General features: G+C 40.5%; 2 protein-coding genes across 2 annotated transcripts; one reads left to right on the forward strand and one right to left on the reverse strand.

Annotated features, from left to right (window-relative positions):
• Positions 1–10: 10 nt before the first annotated feature.
• ddx18 (DEAD (Asp-Glu-Ala-Asp) box polypeptide 18) lies at positions 11–8,750 on the reverse strand. The gene is made up of 13 exons (XM_066659387.1): positions 8,532–8,750; positions 6,480–6,674; positions 5,199–5,381; positions 4,871–5,006; positions 4,674–4,774; positions 4,345–4,544; positions 3,307–3,421; positions 2,909–3,210; positions 2,459–2,611; positions 2,240–2,353; positions 2,055–2,111; positions 1,758–1,935; positions 11–569 (listed from the first exon to the last, which is right to left on the reverse strand). The coding sequence occupies exons 1-13, from the start codon at positions 8,635–8,637 to the stop codon at positions 424–426; spliced, it is 1,986 nt and encodes a 661-aa protein (XP_066515484.1). The 5' UTR covers positions 8,638–8,750; the 3' UTR covers positions 11–423.
• Positions 8,751–8,837: 87 nt separating this feature from the next.
• Positions 8,838–22,174, forward strand: LOC136685456 (up-regulator of cell proliferation-like). Its single transcript, XM_066659385.1, has 4 exons — positions 8,838–8,875; positions 14,155–14,225; positions 15,544–15,585; positions 15,672–22,174. The coding sequence occupies exons 2-4, from the start codon at positions 14,198–14,200 to the stop codon at positions 20,321–20,323; spliced, it is 4,722 nt and encodes a 1,573-aa protein (XP_066515482.1). The 5' UTR covers positions 8,838–8,875; positions 14,155–14,197; the 3' UTR covers positions 20,324–22,174.
• Positions 22,175–22,958: the final 784 nt, after the last annotated feature.

The following is a 22,958-nucleotide window of genomic DNA, read 5'->3' on the forward strand; positions in this document are numbered from 1 at the left end:
GGTCACTGGAAAAGCAGCATGGAGTCTTTAAGTTGTATAAGGGTTCCTGAATATTACTTTAATACAACAATCAGTTATAAAGAAGACAGAAAAAAATGCCTTAATGTACAGTTTATATGGGTTCCATAAGAACAAAGTATTAGGATTTTGCCATCATAGATCATGGAATAAAGAGCCAAAATTTCACTCTTACTACACACGAGTTTATCTCAATTCTTAAACGTTTGCACAATAGCCACATTACGGAAACTGGACTCTTCTCATAGATCTTGAATTAATCAGGAAAGAAAAATTAAAGTAGAAAAATGATCCTAAATTAGGGAAGCCCAACTCCAGTTCTTAGAAGATCACCAAACTGTGCATGGCTTTAGGCTGCCTGTATTGGAGCTGAGCATCTCTATTTGTAAAGCATGGATGGCAGACTCAGCGGGAGAACTGTCTACGGTCTCCTTTGCCCTTATTGACATGCTTGAAGATCTTGGATTTTTGTACGTTTTTGGATTTCTGGTACCCAAAACCACCACCTCCTCCTCTCTTCTGCACTTTCACACCTTTATTGCTGTGCACATCTGGGAGAATACAGGTTAAGGAACATCATACATAAGACATTTCAGAAACAAACTCCCTTTAAAACCGATCACTGATTAAACTGGGAGAGTATTTCAGTACTCTCTCCCAAGACGAGAAGCCTTGAATTGATCACGGGAACACAGATGTGCTATCTGAAGTTTTATGTCCTGTCAGCGTCTCTCATAAGAGAAAGGTCTTAGTAAAGTTAGAAGCAAGATATCACAGAATGGCAATGACATCAATTCAACTGCATGGAACAAGGCAACGTTAGACCACGTCTGTGTTCTACCGAGGAAACCAAGATACAATCCAATTGCACTAATAATTTACGTCAATAGTATACAAGAGATCAAATAACTGGCCTGCAGACAGACTGTAGCACGTTTTAGGATAAAACCAAATACAGTGGAACCTCTACCTACGAACTAGATTCGTTCCGTGACCCGGTTCGTAAGTGGAAAAGTTCGTTTCTTGAGTCAGTTTTCCCCATTTAAAATAATGGAAAACCAATTAATGTGTTCCAGCCCCCACCCCGAAAGTCACCCGTTTTGCACTGATATATGTTTACAACACTCTCAAATTAGTAAAAAAAATACATGTAGCGTTACTAAAAATAAAAAAGAAATACAGTGGTAACAGTAATAACAAAGAAATAAAAGTTTTAAGTGGTTACACATCGCTACCTTGAAGACGTGACGACTGGCTGGAGGAGTAACACAGGCACTGGCTGTATGACGGGAGGTGGGGGGTGGGTGGAATAACGGAGAGTAGGCGGTGAATGTGGGGAGACGAAGCGTAGATACGGCTTAACTTAGCACAAATTTCGATGTCTGCTATTTACACTAATGCTAAATTGCTAAAGCTACAATTTGCTAATCTTAAAAGCTCACTCAAGTCTGGGCGCTGGGAGACTCGCCTATTGGGGTCAGTGGCCATTTCCAGGCGGAGGCTCGGAGGAGACTCTGGTTCGTTTCTAGAGACATGGTTTGTTGGTGGATATTCAAATATTCAAATGCTTGGTTCATATCTTGGAAAGTTCGTTAGTAGAGGTTCCATTGTACACTTAAGCCATATGCAATATTTAAAACTTCAAAATCAAAAGCTTTCTTGAAGTATGAAACATGGATAAAGTAGTAGCGATGGAAAATGCAGTCACACATTCACCAAACACAATACTGAAAGGATACTGAGGTCAACGTAGGGTGGTACTTTGAAGCCAAAGGAGAGAGCCACCTGCTGGAGATTCAGCGTCTGTACATTGTAGATCTGTTTGAGGGAGTGAGAGTCATACGCTCTCACATAGGACTTGTAAGCCTCCTGAGATGATTTATGAAGGTAGTAGTTCTTCTCAATCAGTTTCTCCAGCTGAGACACAAGAGAGCAATATAAAAGTAATCAGTATTTAGTCACTGCTTTTCAGCACAAAGACAATGTTAGATTCTTTTATTACTTTTTTTTTTAAGCATGAGGCATCTAAACCTCACCTGTGACTGAATATCTGAGATCTTGCTCCAAGAGAAATCAAATTCACTCAATGGGACCTTGAAGAAATAAGATGCATATAAAAATAGATAAATATGCCAGCTGTTAGAGACAATTATTGGTTTGATTTGTTTAAATTGCCTAATAATAACTGCAAAAAGGTGCAGTAACTTGGGTTCAGCGCTACCTTGGCCTGTTTGAGAAAACGTAGGAAGCCAAGCTCTTCAGGTCTGAGGATGAGAAGTGCATGACCCTTGCCATTTATACCTCGAGCAGTTCTGCCCACGCGGTGGATATATTCCTGAAATAAGAAAAATGACTTTTTAGATGATCTTACAAATTAACAGATAACCTATAAAAACTATAAATGCCTGCACAAAAGTCCATCCATTTATTCCTGCAGTACCTTTGGGTCATCGGGTGGGTCATACTGGACAATCCAGTCCACCTCAGGAATGTCAAGCCCTCTGGCAGCAACATCAGTGCAGAGCAGGATGCCGGAGTCTGCATTACAGAACTGGAAAAAAGTGGTGGTTCTCTTTGTCTGCTTCTGCTTGCCCTGAAAAGCCATAAGTGCACATTAGATTAATTAGACATTAATCTACAGAGAGATATGGCTCTGCGCACCAATCATAAGATGCACCTTACAAACAGACCTTGGTGAGGCAGCCTAGCAAGAAAGATGTTTTGATTGGTTGTGGCCTTGATAAACCACAAAACAAAGCTAAGATAATTTCTTCTGGATCATCGTGAAGCAGGATGTAATGGCAGCAAATTTGTCATTATTTTATTTAGTAGTCATTGTGTTTGTGTGGGATATGCAAAGTCTATGTGAGAGTTTTGCAGGGGGACTCACGTGTATGGCCATGACAGGCAGGTCGATGTAATTGAGCAGCTCATAGTGAAATTTCACCGACATGCAAGAAGAGAAGAACACCATCAGCTTCTTCTTGCGGTTCTTCTTTAGGAATGTGAAGAGCAGCAGGAAACGCTTCTCAGACGGGCACACCACATAACCCTGTTCCAGTCCGTCCACTGTCGCAGTTTCTTTGTTGTCATCCACCCCCACGTACAGAGGTTCTTTTTTCAAAGAGATCCGCGCTAGATCCTCTACCTTCCTGGTCTGAGTGGCTGAGAACAGCATAGTCTGCCTCTTTTCTGCAAAGACAAAGATATACAGCAACCTGTAAACTTAGCACCGAGAGAAAACGCCATCATAGTCTGTGTTAATGAATAAAAGGATAGTCGACTTACTTGGCAGCAGTTTGATGATCTGTTTAAGTTCTTCCTCAAAGCCAACCTCGAGAATCCTGTCTGCTTCATCAATGATCAGACACTGCAGGTTCTTATACATGAAACCAGATGTGTTCTATCCAGAACAAAGAAAGAAATGGGCAAATTTAATATGTCAGATGTGTCCGGCTCGTTCCTGGAGGGTCAGAGCACAATGAGAATATTTCTGACAACTAAGACTAATTGTACATTAAATTAGAATTAGGTGGGTAAATAAATTGTGCTAACATATAAATGCAAACCTGACCCATGTACTTTCATTCATTCATTATCTGTAAGCGCTTATCCAATTCAGGGTCGCGGTGGGTCCAGAGCCTACCTGGAATCATTGGGCGCAAGGCGGGAATACACCCTGGAGGGGGCGCCAGTCCTTCACAGGGCAACACACACACACACCTACGGACACTTTTGAGTCGCCAATCCACCTACCAACGTGTGTTTTTGGAGCATGGGAGGAAACCTGGAGGAAACCCACACAGACACGGGGAGAACACATCACACTCCTCAAAGACAGTCACCCGGAGCGGGACTTGAACCCACAACCTCCAGGTCCCTGGAGCTGTGTGACTGCGACACTACCTGCTGCACCACCGTGCCGCCCCCCATGTACTTAAATTCACATAAAACATAATAAAATAAAAATAATAATCCTAATATTATGACCTTGTTTCTACAGTGAAATGTCCATTCTTTCAGCTCCACAAAAATTACAGGAGCACTTTGTAGTTCTACAAATAAAGACTGTAGTCCTTCTGTTGTGTTGCATTCTTGGTTTGTCCCCTTTCCACCAGAGCCACCACAGAGCAGCTATGATTGTGTCAGATGTTTTAGTGTGTGTTGTGATGGTATGAGTGGATCAGACACAGCACTGCTGCTGGAATTGTAGAATTAGCGAGTGCTCTTGTAGGGTCAGTGGAGCTGAGATAATGGAGAAACAAGGTGATGGTCATAATATTCTGATGTAACTGTGTAAGATGTGTGTTATGTGCGTGCTCTAACCTGCAGATGATCAAGCAGCCTTCCAGGTGTGGCCACCAAGATATTCACTCCATTACCAAGTTTCTGTGCTTCAGCTGAGCGGTTACTGCCACCCATAATAAGGCCATATGTATGTACATGATGAGTCATGAGCTCCTTCAGAACTCCATACGTTTGCATGGCCAGCTCACGTGTAGGGGATAGAATGATCACTCCAGTACCTGTGAGAAAAATTAATTATGTAAATGACAGATAAAAACACACTCAGTGATTTAATTATCTGTCTATTCCATTAGTTACCAGTGTCACAGACAAAAACACTAGTCCTAAATCAGTGTGTATGGACTCACCGTTCCGGGGCATGAATCTGAGTTTGTAAATAAGCTCTATGGAAGGAATGAGAAAGGCTAACGTTTTTCCACTGCCTGTTCTAGCAGCTGCCAGCACATCCCTGTAGAGAAATAAATAGAAACCTCATTCATTCATCATATTTAACCCCTGAAGAGACCCACACAAAAAAAGAACGTGTGTTCTAATGATGTCTTACCTCCCCTCCAGTAGGGGGCGTATGCTTTTGTGCTGGATCTCAGTCATGAGCTCAAAGCCCATCTCCTGAACACCCTTCAGTGTACTCTCGCTCACAAGCTCTGCGAGTGACGCGAAGGAACGGTCCTCGAAAGCTCCTGATAGAAACAGCAGAGACGTCAGTAAAAGCCAATAAATATACATTAGATCCCAAACATGCCACACAGAGATGTGCATTAAAAAAACAGAAGCTTAGACACAAAGCTCATATTACAAAAGGCTACACACATGCTTAGATAAAACAAAAGAGAAAATCATCCACATTCATTTTCTACTACATTCCTACTCACCTGTCAGTCCAGATGGAAGAGCCGGTCCGTCATCTTCCTCCTCTTCATCATCCTCACCATCTTTCTTATCATCTTCCTGTTCATCCACTCCATTTTCACTTGCCTCCTCTCTCATACCACTGTCTTGCTCATCTCCAACATCGCCATCATCCTCATCATTCTGCTGTTTTGCTTTCTTTCCATCTAGAAATACATAAAAAAACAGAACGCCAATGAGCACCAATACTAACACCACTAACTAAAAATATTATAATTCCTCTAATAGGGCTGGGCGATATATTAAAATATATCGAGATATGGAGTGAGGCTATATTGCTTATATCAATATTTTAAGTTTGTAAAAATCTAAATCTTGTATAGGGCCATTTTGCACTCTGCTCACAACCCCTCACCCATGTTCTCATGTTCTCATGTTCCTTCTCTCTCTCTCTCTCTCTCTCTCTCTCTCTCTCTCTCTCTCTCTCTCTCTCTCTCTCTCTCTCTCTCTCTCTCTCTCTCTCTCTCTCTGAGTAACACAGAGAGAGTGTGAAAAAGAACAGCAGGTCAGTTATATGTAAATGGTTCGGGTTTGACCGGTCAGATGAGTAGCAGAAATAACAGGGAATGCCGAAAGGAGGTAGTATCAAAATGCTTGGGGTACTTCCAGCCTGTTTCACCTCTTACAACAGCAGAACAAACTTCTGAATGAAGCTGTTAACCTCAGAGTTGCTGCTGCCACTGTTCTGAAGCGTTCACGTCCCAGTACAGTTCCCCTAAACCAGTTCAGACAGCACTGCAAGCTTCATTAGCTAACGCCGTGCCTTACGAAAAGTACGAAGTGGTGTGGTGTTACTAAAGCGGTAGTTCACTACATAGCAAAAGGGTATGATCCCAATCTCAACAGTAGAGCAAATAGGTTCCAAAAGGCTGATTGAAACTCCTGACCCACGATACCAACTGTCCAGTCGCAATTTCTTTGCATGAGAAGCGATGCCTAACATGAACATTTAAGTCCAACAGACCCTTTCCGACAGGCTCACAAGAGTAAAACATTTTTGCCTTGACAACAGACATATGGCCAGGTCGCACTTGTGAGCCATATTTGAAAAAATATCAAGATATATATTGTATATCGCTACTCAGCTAAAAAATATAGAGATATTATTTTGGGTCCATATCGCCCAGCTCGATCCTCTAATACTTCTGAATGAGCAGGCATTCTCAATATATAAAAGTAGTCCCAAGGCTTCAGCCACATATCATACAAACAGACTATAATAAGAGGCAATATTAAGAGCTCACTTGTGTTGGTGGAATCTTCAGCATCTTCTAGTTTCCTTTTCTTCTTTTTTTTCTTCTTCTTGCTGCTGTTCTCTGGATCAGGGTCCTCCTCTTTGGATATACTCTTCTGAACTATCTGGGGTTCGTCACGCTGTGTGTTTGGAGCTGTGGTCTCTTCACTTGCTTCTTCACAGACTTCTTCCTGGATATTAAGCTCTAAGAGACCAAGTAAAACGAGAGTTAAAAAAACTTGAACAACAACAAATAAACAGTCTGTCTTCTCCCCTTTTATTCCAAAGTTTACTACGAAACAAAATTAACCTAAACAAGTTTATTCAATATGAAAATGAACGTATGTCCAATTTAAGAAGCATCATTCCAAGCATTTCACTGAGCTACACTATGCCCTCACTTAAAGGTTTCTTCTGAAAGAGGACTGTTGCGATATTGCTGTGATTATTTTACTACATTTGGCCACAAGAGCATTAGTCAGGTCAGGTACTTGTGTTATATTAGCATTCAAAATCATCAAACCATCAAATGCACTGGATATAGACGCATTATACCAGTATACCAGCCTGTCAGGGGCCATAGAGACTTTGTGCTTAAGTAGCAGCACCACACATCAATCTGGTAAAAATGCTTTCCTATCCTTATCCAAATTAAGAGTGTTCCACCGAATCACTGTGTCACCAACCGGTTCCCCTTCTAGAGGCAAAATAAAAATTACTATCAGTGCCTGGAGATTTTATGACATAACTGTCGTTGTGTTTAGGCTACTGTATCCAGACAAATTCAGGGGACAGGGGGACGGAGCAGTGAATGTACCACCAACTGATATTATTCATTCATTCATTCATTATCTGTAACCCTTATCCAGTTCAGGGTCATGGTGGGTCCAGTGCCTACCTGGAATCATTGAGCGCAAGGCAGGAACACACCCTGGAGGGGGCGCCAGTCCTTCACAGGGCAACACACACTCACATTCACTCACACCTACGGACACTTTGAGTCACCAATCCACCTACCAACGTGTGTTTTTGGAGCATGGGAGGAAACCCACACAGACACAGGGAGAACACACCACACTCCTCACAGACAGTCACCCGGAGGAAACCCACACAGACACAGGGAGAACACACCACACTCCTCACAGACAGTCACCCGGAGGAAACCCACACAGACACAGGGAGAACACACCACACTCCTCAAAGACAGTCATCCGGAGCGGGACTTGAACCCACAACCTCCAGGTCCCTGGAGCTGTGTGCCTGCGACACTCCCTGCTGCACCACTGAGAGATTTCAGGTATATTTTATTATATAACTGTCAACTGCATTATAAGTGCTAAATATGTTAGTTTTGTACAGATGTCTTCATACGGAATAGTTAAAGGAGCTGTAATCTGTCCTGAAATCAATTTACAAAATCATTTTCACCAGAGCTGCTTCTACATGCAATGAACCAGACAATTTGCTGACACCTAGTGGCCTGGATTTAGAATAAAAAACGATATTTAAAATGACCACCCCCCAACTGGGGGGCCTACTGTATGGAGCATACATTTATGTATTTTTATTTGTTTCAGGGAAGATAACAGTGCTTCATTGTTTAACATTAAACCTACACTAACTGCCAATAAAGTACTAACATATACCACAATGGCATTTTTCAAATACATATTTTACATAATCATGAACTGCAATAATCAGTGACATAATGAAAAGTGAATGCCACTGCAGTAGGTAAAATATTGAATGTCTATGGCCTACTGAATGTGTCCGTTTTATTCGGTTAAATGGTTTTGTTTGTTGACCAAGTTTTCAGTGGTAGCTGCTGAATGTAAGACAGAGGTTTTCCCTATTTCAAATCCAACGTGCCGTGTTTACCTTCTCTACCAATAAAATACACATTATCAGCATTGTATTCTCCTATTAAAGGATTAACTCTATAAACGATAACAATGTAAAAAGTGTAGAATCCTGAACCCCACACGCGCGTGCACACCCCGACAATATTCCACACCTGGAAACCAGGCCCAGTCCATCGCTACAAACTAAACCCCTCACTTACCCTCCTCCTCTCCTTCCAGCTGCTTCTGCCGCAGTTTGCGCTCTTTGTTCTTTTGGTTCCTTTTCTGTATTTTCTTCCGAAGAAGCTTCATCTGAAGATCCGCCATCTCTCTCTCCCTCTACAGACGCACACACAGACACACACGTGGGTATGGGGTCCTACGGTAGGTGCTCTTACTCGGCGCCTGAATCAAAATCCGGAAGCTCCTACAGCGCCTCAAGCGGAGCTCCGCCACTGTGCAGTTAGAATTATCCTCAGACCTGATGATTATTGGCTCATTCTGGATCCCTGCTTCACTCTCTGAGGGTTTCTCATCTCAAGACTCCTGGCTCTCTGAAGAGAAGGTCATATCAATATTTATTTTATAATATTCAAATATCCTGATAAGGACCATAATCACAAGCTTAATGATAATGAACAATTTGTAAAATATACAGTCAATTTATTTTTAAAGTAAGCTTTAATGTGATATAACATGCAATAAATTAATTTAACAACATTAGAAGAGCTACAGAGCACTGAGAATATAACTAATCAACTAATGACATCCAGCAGGCAGTCATTCAGAGAGAAATTATTTTGTTTTTCATCACATAAATGGTAAAACAGAGCTGGAATGCTATGTTGTTTCCCAATAGGGCTAACTAGAGGATATAGAACAATAAAAGAGATGAAGGGAAGAGACAAAATATATAGTTACTGCCTTACACTATTTAACATTATACTTCATCTCCTTAAATGTTACTGTGTTAATAAATAAAACTTGATCTGGGTGAAGTCTTCAGTGTTTAGATAAAATATTTGAAAGTGTTTGTAAATGTTTGTAAACTGATTATTTTATTGAAATATTAGGCATTAAATCACAAATTTTTGTACATTTCATTAGTCTAAAAACAAGCTATTTGTGAATAATTAAGGTTTCTGTTTTATAAGTTATTTATTATAGATTTAAAAACAATTAATCAATTAACAATTAACAATCAATTTGGGTCAGAAATGTTAGTTGAAATGATGACGTCAACATCAGCATTTTTTGTGTATTGGTGAAAACATTTCTTGGACTAACAATCAATAAAAGCAAAACCCTGATTAGCAGATTTTAATGAAAAATGTATTTAAGTGATAGAGGAGGTGGCGTTGGAAGAAGAGTGAGGTGCACACAAGTGGTTTAGAAAGAAGGCAGAGATAAGAAGGATAATAGTAAAAAGCAGAACATGACTCACTCTGCTTCTAAAGGGCAAAGAAGACTGTGAAATATATTATTAACTAAATCCACAGTTAATTTTTTTCTCCTAGGTTTTTGTTCTGTAATTATTACATAAGCATTATAGCCAATTATATTTATACAGCACAGAGATACACATGAGAATTTATTCAGCACCAGTTTTCTATGTGCACAAGTCTCACTTACATCATAAAACACATTAACATCAAAAGATACATTCATACAAATGTATATCAAATGAGATTTAAAAACAGTCACTGAGAGTGTCTCTCTGATGTCACCTGGTCGACCACAGCCTTCTATTAAAAAGGCAAAAAAAAAAAGACATATGTTACAGTGATGTTAAACAGATAAACAACATTCTGGGCTGGGACCCTTTACACATTTATCAATAGTTATTAATAGCAACTATAAAATAGTTAAGTAGAATTTATTTTTATGTAAAGGCAAACACTCATCATACAGATCCAATATTTAATTCCTGTTTTGTTCAGGATTTAGTTTGTTTACTTTGGTCACGCTTGCCCTTTCTATGTATGTGTTATAAGTGATTATTAATGAGTTTAAATCATTTTAGCTGATAAAAAGCATTACATTTATGTTCAGCTAAGGTTATTCAGATCAAATCAAATCAAATCAAATTTATTTGTATAGCGCTTTTTACAACTGATGATGTCACAAAGCAGCTTCACAGAATTCCAGTAAAGACAAAGATTTGACATGAAATGTAAAAAAATGTAAAAGACCCCAAGTGAGCAATGCCAGGGGCGACAGTAGCAAGGAAAAACTCCCTCAGCTGAGGAAGAAACCTTGGGAGGAACCAAGGCTCACAAGGGGTGACCTATCCTCCTCTGGTCATAATCTACTGGTGATAATAGTTAGGAGTCCGTGAGAACTTCAGTGTAGGGGCAGGTCCAAGGCACTTGGTGGTTGCTGGAGCGTGGGCAGTTGGTCTGAAGCATGGAGGAGGATTCAGACAAAGTTTACTATGTACAAACATTACACATCTCGCAACACCAAAAAGTGAGGGCAATAAACGATGAATTCTTTATAAGTAAGACTTGAAGGGCAACTATAAAATCAATAAGTAGAATTTATTTTTATGTAAAGGCCAACATTCATCACACTGATCCAAGGTTTATTCATGTTTTTGTCAGGGTTTAGTTTGGTTTGGTCTTGGGTCAATATTGTTTTCTTCCCTCTTGTTCCTCTTAGCCACACCCTGCACTGGTGAGCTGTCTTTGTTTCTTTTAAATGTTTTAAATTCATTGATTCATTATCTGTAACCCTTATCCAGTTCAGGGTCGCGGTGTGTCCAGAGCCTACCTGGAATCATTGGGCGCAAGGCGGGAACACACCCTGGAGGGGGCGCTAGTCACAACACAGACACACACACACACACATTCACGCACACACTCACACCTACGGACACTTTTTTTGAGTCGCCAATCCACCTACCAACGTGTGTTTTTGGACTGTGGGAGGAAACCGGAGCACCCGGAGGAAACCCACGCAGACACAGGGAGAACACACCACACTCCTCACAGACAATCACTCGGAGGAAACCCACACAGACACAGGGAGAACACACCACACTCCTCACAGACAGTCACCCAGAGCAGGAATCGAACCCACAACCTCCAGGCCCCTGCACCACCTGCTGCACCACCGTGCTGCCATGTTTTAAATTATTATTATTAATTAAGGATTAAGAATTACAACATCTTGTAAAGGAGACCCTTCACAAAAACTACAAACACATCTCAAAATAGAACAAACAAATGGGGCAACAGACAGTGACATAAAGGAGCAAGGTAATTTTATAACAACAGGTTTGTTAGACTTAAGGTTTTGGAGCGAGAGAAAAAATAACCCAAAAAGGATGGTTAATTGTTTCTCCATTTACAGCAGTTAGTATGGTATTTACCCATGACAATATTTATCAAATCAGAAATAGAAGAGTCTAGATTGTCCATGTAGAATGTTATATGAGAGATGATAAAAGGTGACATATTATTTATCTTGAAGGATGACCAGTCCTAGTTTCCTAGTTACAGTACATAAATAAATCATGTGCTCTAAGGTCTCTTCGGGTTCACTACAGAATCCACAAGGTCTACCGCAAACATAAATCTTCTTTTAAAAAGTCAGCAACTGGGTACATTCATTCATTCATTCATTCATTATCTGTAACCCTTATCCAGTTCAGGGTCGCGGTGGGTCCAGAGCCTACCTGGAATCATTGGGCGCAAGGCGGGAATACACCCTGCAGGGGGCGCCAGTCCTTCACAGGGCAACACACACACATTCACTCACTCACACACTCACACATTAACTGGGTACATTTTATTTGTTATTTTAAAATGAGTTTCTTTGACCTTAGCTGAATAGGCCATAACAGACAAGGTCACTACATCATTCATTAAGCTCAGTTGAAATTATGGAACAACTCTGCTTTAAAGGCAGTGCTGACAAGTTTGTTGTTACACTTCTTATCATTTCTGTGAGTTTGAACTGTGAGTAACTAGGGTAAAAGAGATCTAACACTAGAAGTCTTTATTTAGTTTGTATCAGTCTAATTTATTTTTTGTCAGTCATGTGACTACAGTGATCTTTTTGTCAGTCATGTGACTACAGTGAGCTTTTTGTCAGTCATGTGAGGGCAGTGAACTCTTTGTCAGTCATGTGACTACAGTGAGCTTTTTGTCAGTCATGTGACTACAGTGAGCTTTTTGTCAGTCATGTGAGGGCAGTGAACTCTTTGTCAGTCATGTGACTACAGTGAGCTTTTTGTCAGTCATGTGAGGGCAGTGAACTCTTTGTCAGTCATGTGACTACAGTGAGCTTTTTGTCAGTCATGTGACTACAGTGAGCTTTTTGTCAGTCATGTGACTACAGTGAGCTTTTTGTCAGTCATGTGAGGGCAGTGAACTCTTTGTCAGTCATGTGAGGGCAGTGAACTCTTTGTCAGTCATGTGAGTGCAGCTTACAGGTGTATCCCATCAAATCTCATTATTTAAGATCTTTTGGTGTAGTCTATTATATGGTTCTCTGACGTTGTCATTATCCACGTCATTTGTGTGGTGAATGCTTGTTACAGCTTGTGTATATTCAGTCTATGGGTTTGTGTTCGTGCTTATTATTCATTTATTCATTTGAGCGCATGCTTCTGCCTCTTTGGTCACCTGTGTCCCTATGTGACAATCACAGTAAACTCGGTTCCTGAATTCAGATCATTTATACAAACAGCTTTCACAATCCCTATTAACAAAAGCAACCAGTTTCGGTGCTGTGTTTAGCAAACTTTAAACTTTGGTCCATTTCCTGCCTGGAAATTCCTGATGCTAAAAGGCTGATTCATTACTTTATTAGCACAAGTGAAACTTTTTAGTAGGGGAAGGAATTGCATGAACATTATGTTCACAGATTTATTTTAAATACCACTTTAAAATAAGTCTAGACTTATAAAAGTTTATAAAATGTTTAAAATGTGTAATGAAATGGTAATTCATTAGGTTGTAAACACCTAAAATATCATTCATAGTCATTTGTAACACGCATACATGTAAAGAGGCGGCACGGTGGTGCAGCAGGTAGTGTCGCAGTCACACAGCTCCAGGGACCTGGAGGTTGTGGGTTTGATTCCCGCTCCGGGTGACTGTCTGTGAGGAGTTTGGTGTGTTCTCCCAGTGTCCGCGTGGGTTTCCTCCGGGTGCTCCGGTTTCCTCCCACAGTCCAAAAAGGTAGGTGGATTGGCGACTCCGTAGGTGTGAATGTGTGTGTCTGGGTTGCCCTGTGAAGGACTGGCGCCCCCTCCAGGGTGTATTCCCGCCTTGCACCCAGTGATTCCAGGTAGGCTCTGGACCCACCGCGACCCTGAATTGGATAAGCAGTTACAGATAATGAATGAATGAATGAATGAATACATGTAAAGAGCAACATTGACCTGATGTTATCTAAATAGGGTCAGATAAGTCCTAAAAAAGTCGAACAATACACTGAAATCTGTGAATTTAATGTCATTTATTTCGTTAAGATGCACCACATAACCATTAATGTCTAAAAAGACAATCTGCTGGTAGATGACTCATTAATCTGGATGGATAAATGGTTAAAATTGTTAATAAACATGATGGAAGTGACTGGTTTAATGTTGACTCTTGGAAAAGACAAGTTAAGGTCAGTATCAAAGTGCTCTCAGTGACTCTTTTGCGTAGTAGTCTTCCGTTTTTCCTTTCTGGTGTATGACCTTATGATCATTGATTATTGTCACATGATATATACTACAATAGTGGTATTCCCTTTATTAAATTGTTTACCCATCCTCTGCATCCGACTGCCTTTTTCCCCACACCCCAATACAAACTATCACTAAAGGCACATGTCATATTTCTGCAGGTATAAGGGAGATTCTGTAACTCCAGCAGAGTGAAGAAGAAACATGGCCTCATTGTCAAATGATGGTGAAGGTATGTAATTAACTCGTGTAGAGTAATTAATTAAAATTATAATCCTAATGTATAATATATTTATTACAGATGGTATAAATGATTATTTTACACTTACCAAATTAATCACTTCCTGTCAAGATGTCTTAGAATATGAATATTATATTAAGTATTATGTGTTTCAGAAACCTTTATGTGGTGATATTTTCTTTAACTCACCATTAATTCAAATAACATACAATCCCCATCTCCAATAAAATAAATCAATGATCTGTGGGGTTTTTTTTCATTGTCTTGAAATTTTATTTAACTGAGAAAAGAAAAACATTTCCAATGTTTTCAGTGAACAACTTGATTGTGTTTGTGTATATAAACAAATTTAATATTTAATGTCTGCAACAAACTCGAAAATGTTGGGGCGCTGCTAAATAAGAACGAAAGGTTTATAGAAAATTCAATAGGCATTTGAATATAAAGTATTTGTCAGGGATCACGGAGCAGACTGACGGAGGCGGACGCACTTGCTAAAACACAGTAAACTTTTAATTAAACAAAACAGAATACTACAGAACAGACTACAACAGAAAGGAAACACGATGACTGAAAAACAAATGAAAACAACGGAAACAAAACAAGGACGTGAAAAACAATGAACTAGAAACAGCGGAGACAGACAGACTTGAGAACACAACCGACTAGACACGATACAAAGAACGAATGACCAACAAAATGAAGTGAAGGAAGGGGACTTAAATACAAAACACAGACGAGACGCACCTGAGACGGATAACGAGGGGGCAGGGTAACAAATGAGACAAACGAGGAGGAGGAACAAAGGCGGGACTAGAACAACAACAAACAGAGCCATGTGCTAAAAGAGCACATGGCCGGAAAAACAGACTTGACGAGACGAGGGTGTGACAGTATTAAAGTAACATTCATCAAAGGCAAGTAGTTTGTTGCTCATCAGCTTATGACTACAAGAAAGCCTTTAGAATAGTGAAGACTCTTATTAGCTGGTAGTAGTCGCTTAAATTTGGTGAACTGAGTAAAATTTGTAGTCTAATATCTCCAACCACAGCTCAGATGTGTTGAGTGATCCTCCCTTAAGTGCATATGTATGAGAGAGAGTAAAGACATTTTTTCTATGTACATGGCATTTTCTTCAGATGCACAATTAGTCTTTTTTTAATTTACTATTTAATACATGCAGTAAAATAAGTACCAAAATACTTTGCCCTCTTTATGTAGAATTGTATTTTTGTTCGCCTCCTGGGCTTCATAAGCATGGTCTGTACTAGCTAATATGAAGTATGTTTGTATATCTTTTTTCTTTTAGGACATAATCAGGGCAACAAACCTCCTGTGCCACCAAAGTGCGGTAAGTGACACTTGGTGTTTCCTCGCTATTTTTTAAATACACAAATGGGCTGAATGTTTCAGTTAAACTTTGCTCTTTCTTTACAGAATCCCTTCATACCTTTTTAGACACACTGGGACTTGCAGAATATTTCCCCAATAAGCTTTCTCTCAGATCCTTACAGGAGATCAACGAGGAAAGTCTGTCTGAAAAAGAGGTTGACTCACTGCAAGCAATACCATGGGCGTTCCTAAGGAAACTGTTGATGGCCAATACAAAATCAAGGAGTTTTGTGTATGCTAGTGAAAATGATGGAACAAATGACTTGTTTACTGAGAGTAACACAGACATCAGTCCTAATACCCTAGATGTGGTTGTGGCACTTTTTGTTTGTGCTGATAGTTTCCTACTACAGGAAATGACCCTTAAGATGTCCATGTGCCAGTTTGCAGTGCCCTTCTTGTTACCCAATGGCACACAGAATCAGTGCACTCTAATGTTATGGGCTCTAAGAGGTATTTTAAAAGAGTGGCGCCCACATTCATTGTCTGAAAGTAAAGGGTTTGTTGAAGAGAGTGTAGTTTGTGCAAAAATACCCCTGGTATCTTTTGTCAGGCTAAGAAACTGCACCTTGTCAAAGTCCCAAGTTATGAATCACTTACTTAGTAAATCCCAGCAGCACCATGATTTCTTTTGTCACAGGGAAATGGCTGGCGGATGTCGCCCCAGGAAGATTGCTAATGGCATGGTTGAAATGTCCTGGTATCTTCCATGTGGGAACACAACCATTGACATTTTCCCTGAGCCAGTGGCCATTGCAAATTTAAGAGGAGACATTTGTGCTTTTGAAAAACAATTTGCTTTCCTTGCTCAAGTGTCACAAGCAATGTTTGTGTTTCTGGACAGTTTTGACGAAAAAGAGCAAAAGATGTTTGTCTCTTCACAACAAATAAAATCAAAACTATTCTTCATTGTGAATTATCAGAAAGATGCAAATCCAGAAGTGAGGTCATCAATTCAAGAAGTGATGGATGCTCTGAAGTTGACTAAAGAAGACATCATTGTGAAAAGTCAGAATGTCAATATGGCAAAGCTTGCAGAAATGATCTGCTCTGTCATTAGGAAAACCATCAGTGTGCACTCTGCACCCTTAGATATTGAATCCATGGCGAATATTGCTTGTGAATTCGGAATATCTGTCGACGAGCTCAGTAATGAGGCCTCCCACTCAGCAGAGGGAGCAGCGCAGAATATAATCAAAGGCATTGGAGTTCGTAAAATTGAGGACTACAAGAAGAGCCAGCTGCCACTGCAAGGTGAAACCTGGAAAAAACTGGCCCAGATCGAGAAAGAGGGATGCAGGTTACACACTACAGGAGATCTGAAGCTGGAAGAGTACAAAGAACAACTTCAACAAGAAATACAGTCTATTCAGAAGACACGAAGTATGTACAAGATCACAACAGGAATGTCAGAGTTTCTCAATTCTTTAACAACTGACAACTACGATGAGAGAGCATTCTTTCTCAAATGGACGGAACATAAGTTGGACATGCGTTCGCGAAAGTACCTGTCTTCCCTTCGACATGAGTTTAAAGAACACTGTCAGCGTAAAGACAAAGATTCCCTTGCCCAAATAGACCAGAAACTTCTGGATAGCTCTCTTGGCATTGAACATTACATGAGAGAAATGGGACATATTTATGAAGCTTTGTTTGGTACAAGCAATAAAATTGATAAACTCCCCACACTGGCTGCTGAGCTGCTTCTGGCAGGGTTTCCTCTTGAGCTACTGGATGGAGATGCCTCCAGTATTCCAGTGAAGTGGGTGAGTGATGTTCTGATGGAGCTTCACAGGATGGTTGGAGAAAAGAGTCATCTGCTGGTCTTGACAGTGTTAGGGGTTCAAAGCACAGGCAAATCAACTCTGCTCAACACCATGTTTGGTGTACAGTTTGCAGTTAGCAGTGGTCGATGCACACGTGGAGCATACATGCTCTTACTTCCAGTGGGAGAAGACCTCAAGACAGAAATGGCTTGTGACTTTATCCTCTTAATTGATACAGAGGGTTTGAAATCATCAGATTTGGCCCAACTGGACAACAGTTATGAGCATGACAACGAGCTGGCCACGTTTGTGATTGGTCTCAGTGATGTAACCATCATAAATGTTGCAATGGAGAACTTCACAGAGATGAAAGATATTTTACAGATAGCAGTGCATGCTTTTTTACGCATGAAGGAGCTTGGCAAAAAAACGGTTTGTCACTTTGTTCACCAAAACGTTGGGGGTGTATCTGCGCACAGCAAATTAAGGGCAGAGAGACAACATCTCATGGACAACCTGAATGAAATGACACAGATTGCAGCAACAATGGAGAAGAAAACTGGCATCAGCAAGTTTACAGATGTTTTGACTTATGACATGGAAAGGAATAACTGGTATATACCAGGTTTATGGTATGGCACTCCTCCGATGGCACCTGTTAATACAGGCTACAGCGCTGCTGTTTTTGACTTTAAGAAAAACATGTTAAAAAACCTGAACGCAAGAAGCAGCGAACCGTTCTTTAACATCCCACAGTTTCTGGAATGGATGGGTAGCATGTGGAGGGCTGTAAAGTTTGAGAATTTCATTTTCAGCTTCCAAAACACCCTGGTTGCCCAGGCATATGACTGCCTTTGCAAAGAATTCTCGGAATGGGAGTGGTCTTTCAAAAAGCATGTCTATTCCTGGCTCGAAAGTGCAACAATACAAATATCAAACACAGAAACCAGCTGTATGCAAACATTAAAACAGACTGTTGAAGCACTTTATACTGATGCAAGGAAAGAGGTTGACTCCCAGCAGAGAGAAATGCAAGAGAAATTGAAACAGTACTACAAAAGGAAAGACCGGCATGTAGGCCTGCTGGAGAGGTACAAACATGACTTCATTAAAAATATCAAGAGCCTTCAGACGGAAATGCAAACTGGAGCAAGAAATGGCTTAGACATCGCTCTTCAGCAGAGAACAGACATGGCCAAAGTGAAAGACCTTCACAGGAAACAAGCCGCTACGATAGAGGAACAAGTCCTTCAGCTGCTGAAAAATTGCAAAGGCAGAAAAGATGAGTTGTCTGACAAGGATTTGAAGGCTGATTTTGACAGCATGTGGAACAAAGCCGTAGCGAATATTTCAGGCTTGGTAGAAAAAGATATTTCTTCTGAAATATTAAAGGAACTGCACTCAAGTTTTGGCTACCGCCAAATCAGTGAACACATGGAGCATGTTAAAGATTTAAGAGAGTATGGGCTTGACACTTTCAAGGTCAAATCAAAGAAACACTTTTTGGTGCAGGAAAAAAATGTTTTCTCCAAAAGAAGCGTAAAGCAAAGTATTCAGAGTGTTGTAGATACTGCAATTCAGAACTGCAGGAGAATGATTGATGAATCTGCAAAATCCAAAAGTGATTACCAGGCTTTTCTCACTAAAGACCTCCTTGAGAAAATTGAAGAATATATAAGCAAAGTAAATAATAAAACCAACATCAAATTTGAGGTTGATCTAAAGCTTTACATTTGTGGCATTGCAGCTCGGAAATTCACTGAGATGCACAGGAAATTCCTTTCTGAAAAAGATCCGCTGAAACATTTAGAGACATGTAAGTCTCAGTATCTGACTGATTTCACTGATCTGTACAGATTCAAAGATCGATGTCAGAGAAAATCTCAAGAGTTCACTCAGCTCTGCCTCAAACCAGCGCTGGCTGAGTACATCAACAAATCCATCGGAGCCGACATAGTGGATGCAATTTTGAATAGCAGTTACTCGACTGAGTATAATTCACGTTCGTACTTTCAGTATAGCATCCTGAAGGAGCTTCTGGAAAACGGAGAATTCAGAGAATTTCTCAGATATATTCAGAATTATGAGTCCTACGTTAAAGACTGGATACATAAGCATGTAGTTCGGTGCCTTTCAAATGAAATTTCTTTGTGCAGTTTAAAAACAAAGAGGCTGGGTTTAATCATGGAAAAGGTTGTTGAAGCAGTGGAAACTTCTCAGTCTGGAGATGATGGGTGTCCTTTGCCCAATGATACTCAAAGCACAACAGTACTAGTTCAGAATGTCTGCAAAGTCCTCAGCAAGGTCATCTCAGTGCCCATGGACACAGTGGATAGGATTCTCTTTCAAAACACATGTTTGTTTGTTCCCTTCTCCAAAACTCTCCTGGAGTGTTTGAGTGATTTAAAGAGACAGCTTGAAGAGGAGGTAGCAACATCATCTGATATCACTGAGACATTAAACGAAGTGTCTGTCAAACCCCAACATGAGCTCTTTGAGAGGGTCTTTGGTTGTGGAAAGCAATGTCCCTTCTGCAAAGCACCGTGTGAAGCAGGAGGAAAGGCTCATGAACAACACTATGCAGCTGTACATCGATCACAGGGACTGGGCGCCTATAGATCTATCACCACTAATATCCTTTCTGAGGAGATTTGTACATCCAGTGTACATGGAAACGGGTCTTTTAGAAATCATCAGACAAAATTCCAATTTCATCCATACAAAGACTACCATACGTACTACCCGGACTGGCTCATTCCACCAGACAGATCTATTGAGGCCTCTGACTACTGGAAATATGTGCTCGTGAAATACAATGAGATGTTTGCTGAAGCCTATAAAGCAAAGCCTGCTGTTTATCCCAGTGCATGGAAAAAAATAGGTAAAGTCCAAGCTTTGAAAGGTCTGAAATCAGCCTTCAACATTAAATAATATGAACCTGCTACTGCTACTGGAGTGATATATTTGTTCTGAGAAAAAGAAAAATATATATGGATTTAGGCGAGCTGGCATAATCACTTAATGATTTAAAATCAGTAAAAGTCTTGTTTCAAAGGAAATTTCACATCTCAAGCCAGAGGTGTCTATATATCGCATATCAATCACGCCATCTTAACTGAAACAATTCTGAATAGCAAACAAACTAAACAATGACTGGAGACTTCCTGATAGTATGTGAAAACATGGATTTGGGTTATGAATGCTGAGAGCATTTCCATTTGAAAAAAGGGTGGGAATTTTTTTTTTTATGTTTTTGTTTTCAATTTAATCATTCATTTAAAGTTTGTATTACTAAATAGTCTATTTGTTTAAGCAATCAATGGCAGGCTATTTTTATATAAAAAAAATGTATTGTATTTTGAGTGCTAAAAATCAGACGGGAATCAAGTTTTTTAATTTTTTTGACAAGAGGTTTAAGTCATTTTTTTGAGTTTTTTCATTAATGAGTTTTTCATACTCATTAATGTATTAGGGGCGGCACGGTGGCGCAGCAGGTAGTGTTGCAGTCACACAGCTCCAACGCCCTGGAGGTTGTCGGTTCGACTCCCGCTCCGGGTGACTGTCTGTGAGGAGTGTGGTGTGTTCTCCCTGTGTCTGTGTGGGTTTCCTCCGGGTGACTGTCTGTGAGGAGTGTGGTGTGTTCTCCCTGTGTCTGTGTGGGTTTCCTCCGGGTGACTGTCTGTGAGGAGTGTGGTGTGTTCTCCCTGTGTCTGCGTGGATTTCCTCCGGGTGACTGTGAGGAGTGTGGTGTGTTCTCCCTGTGTCTGCGTGGGTTTCCTCCAGGTGACTGTGAGGAGTGTGGTGTGTTCTCCCTGTGTCTGCGTGGATTTCCTCCGGGTGACTGTGAGGAGTGTGGTGTGTTCTCCCTGTGTCTGCGTGGATTTCCTCCGGGTGACTGTGAGGAGTGTGGTGTGTTCTCCCTGTGTCTGCGTGGGTTTCCTCCAGGTGACTGTGAGGAGTGTGGTGTGTTCTCCCTGTGTCTGCGTGGGTTTCCTCCGGGTGACTGTCTGTGAGGAGTGTGGTGTGTTCTCCCTGTGTCTGCGTGGGTTTCCTCCGGGTGACTGTGAGGAGTGTGGTGTGTTCTCCCTGTGTCTGCGTGGGTTTCCTCTGGGTGCTCCGGTTTCCTCCCACAGTCCAAAAACACAAGTTGGTAGGTGGATTGGCGACTCAAATGTGTCCGTAGGTGTGAGTGTGCGAGTGAATGTGTGAGTGAAGGACTGTGAAGGACTGGCACACCCTCCAGGGTGTATTCCCGCCTTGCGCCCAATGATTCCAGGTGGACCCTGAATTGGATAAGCGGTTACAGACAATGAATGAATGATTAATGTATTATAGTATACTGAATGACACAATAATCATATCATGATGTAAATTTTGAAACTTTGTCATTTATAACCGAAGCAATATGAGGTTTTTAATATAAATCATGCAATTTTTTTTCTTTACTACAGTATTAACGTGCACTATGTTTGTAAGCACCATTCTGAGAATTGTTCCATTTACATGTAACACAAGGTGGGAATGTTTAACAAAATATTGGATTCTTTTAAATTACAGTATATTTGAAGATATGTCTATTCATATGTTAAAACACATAAATGTAAAACATTTACAAGCCATTAAATAGATTTTTAGCTAGCCACGTGACTATACTGCACATCCTAAAGAAGCTAGTTTTGGGAACAAATGCATATATGTTTGTGCTAAGTGAAAAATAATCGTTGCTGAACCTTTATTACTGAGATATATGTAAAGAAGCTTAACTGTAGATTTGATAACAATAAAAGATCAATTCATGAAAATAAAAACGCTTGGTAATGTTCTAAGGTTCTGGTGAACAATGTGAACTGAGGTGACACGCTGATGCTACAGAAACGCTATCAGAGGCTTTGACTCCCTCTAGTGGTTTGAAAAAGCACCATAACATCCAAGCTGAGCCTTGTATATGTCATTACATTTATACACATTTATTTATTTCGTTCAAACTCTGCAGGATGTTTAATGTAAGACTTTAGAGTCACTAATTCATACTTTTACTTTCTGTAACTTTCTGTTTCATCGTGTTCAGGGTCATGGTGTGACTTATTTGGAATCATACGCACAAGGGAGGAGCACACCATGGGCAGGGTGCCAGTCCATCACAGGACATTACACACACACTCACACATTTACACCAGTGGGTTATTTGACACAGCCACAGGGAAAACACAATGATAGTCACACAAGGTGGGGTTTAACCCAGGACTCTTAAGATCCTGGAGCTGTGAGGCAGGGACATTTCCTGCAGCTCCACAGGGCCACCCAGTTTAGTATAATACAAACAAGGTTTGTGATTTGGGTAACAGAGAAATAATTATATTTCTCATCTGAAATATCATCACTGCGACCCTGGGGAGGTGCCTACAGACAATCAATGAATGAAATGTCATCATTAACAAATAATTTATGCTTAAACCAAACCAGCTGAACTGTTTGTTGAAGTCTGACACATGAAGTCTGACACATTTGAACACGTTGCAATGGATACCACAAGAACATTGGTTAATATAATGTAATGTGACATTCC

This window comes from Hoplias malabaricus, unplaced genomic scaffold (genome assembly GCF_029633855.1).
Source record: "Hoplias malabaricus isolate fHopMal1 unplaced genomic scaffold, fHopMal1.hap1 scaffold_215, whole genome shotgun sequence".
In the NCBI taxonomy this organism is placed as follows: Eukaryota; Metazoa; Chordata; class Actinopteri; order Characiformes; family Erythrinidae; genus Hoplias; species Hoplias malabaricus.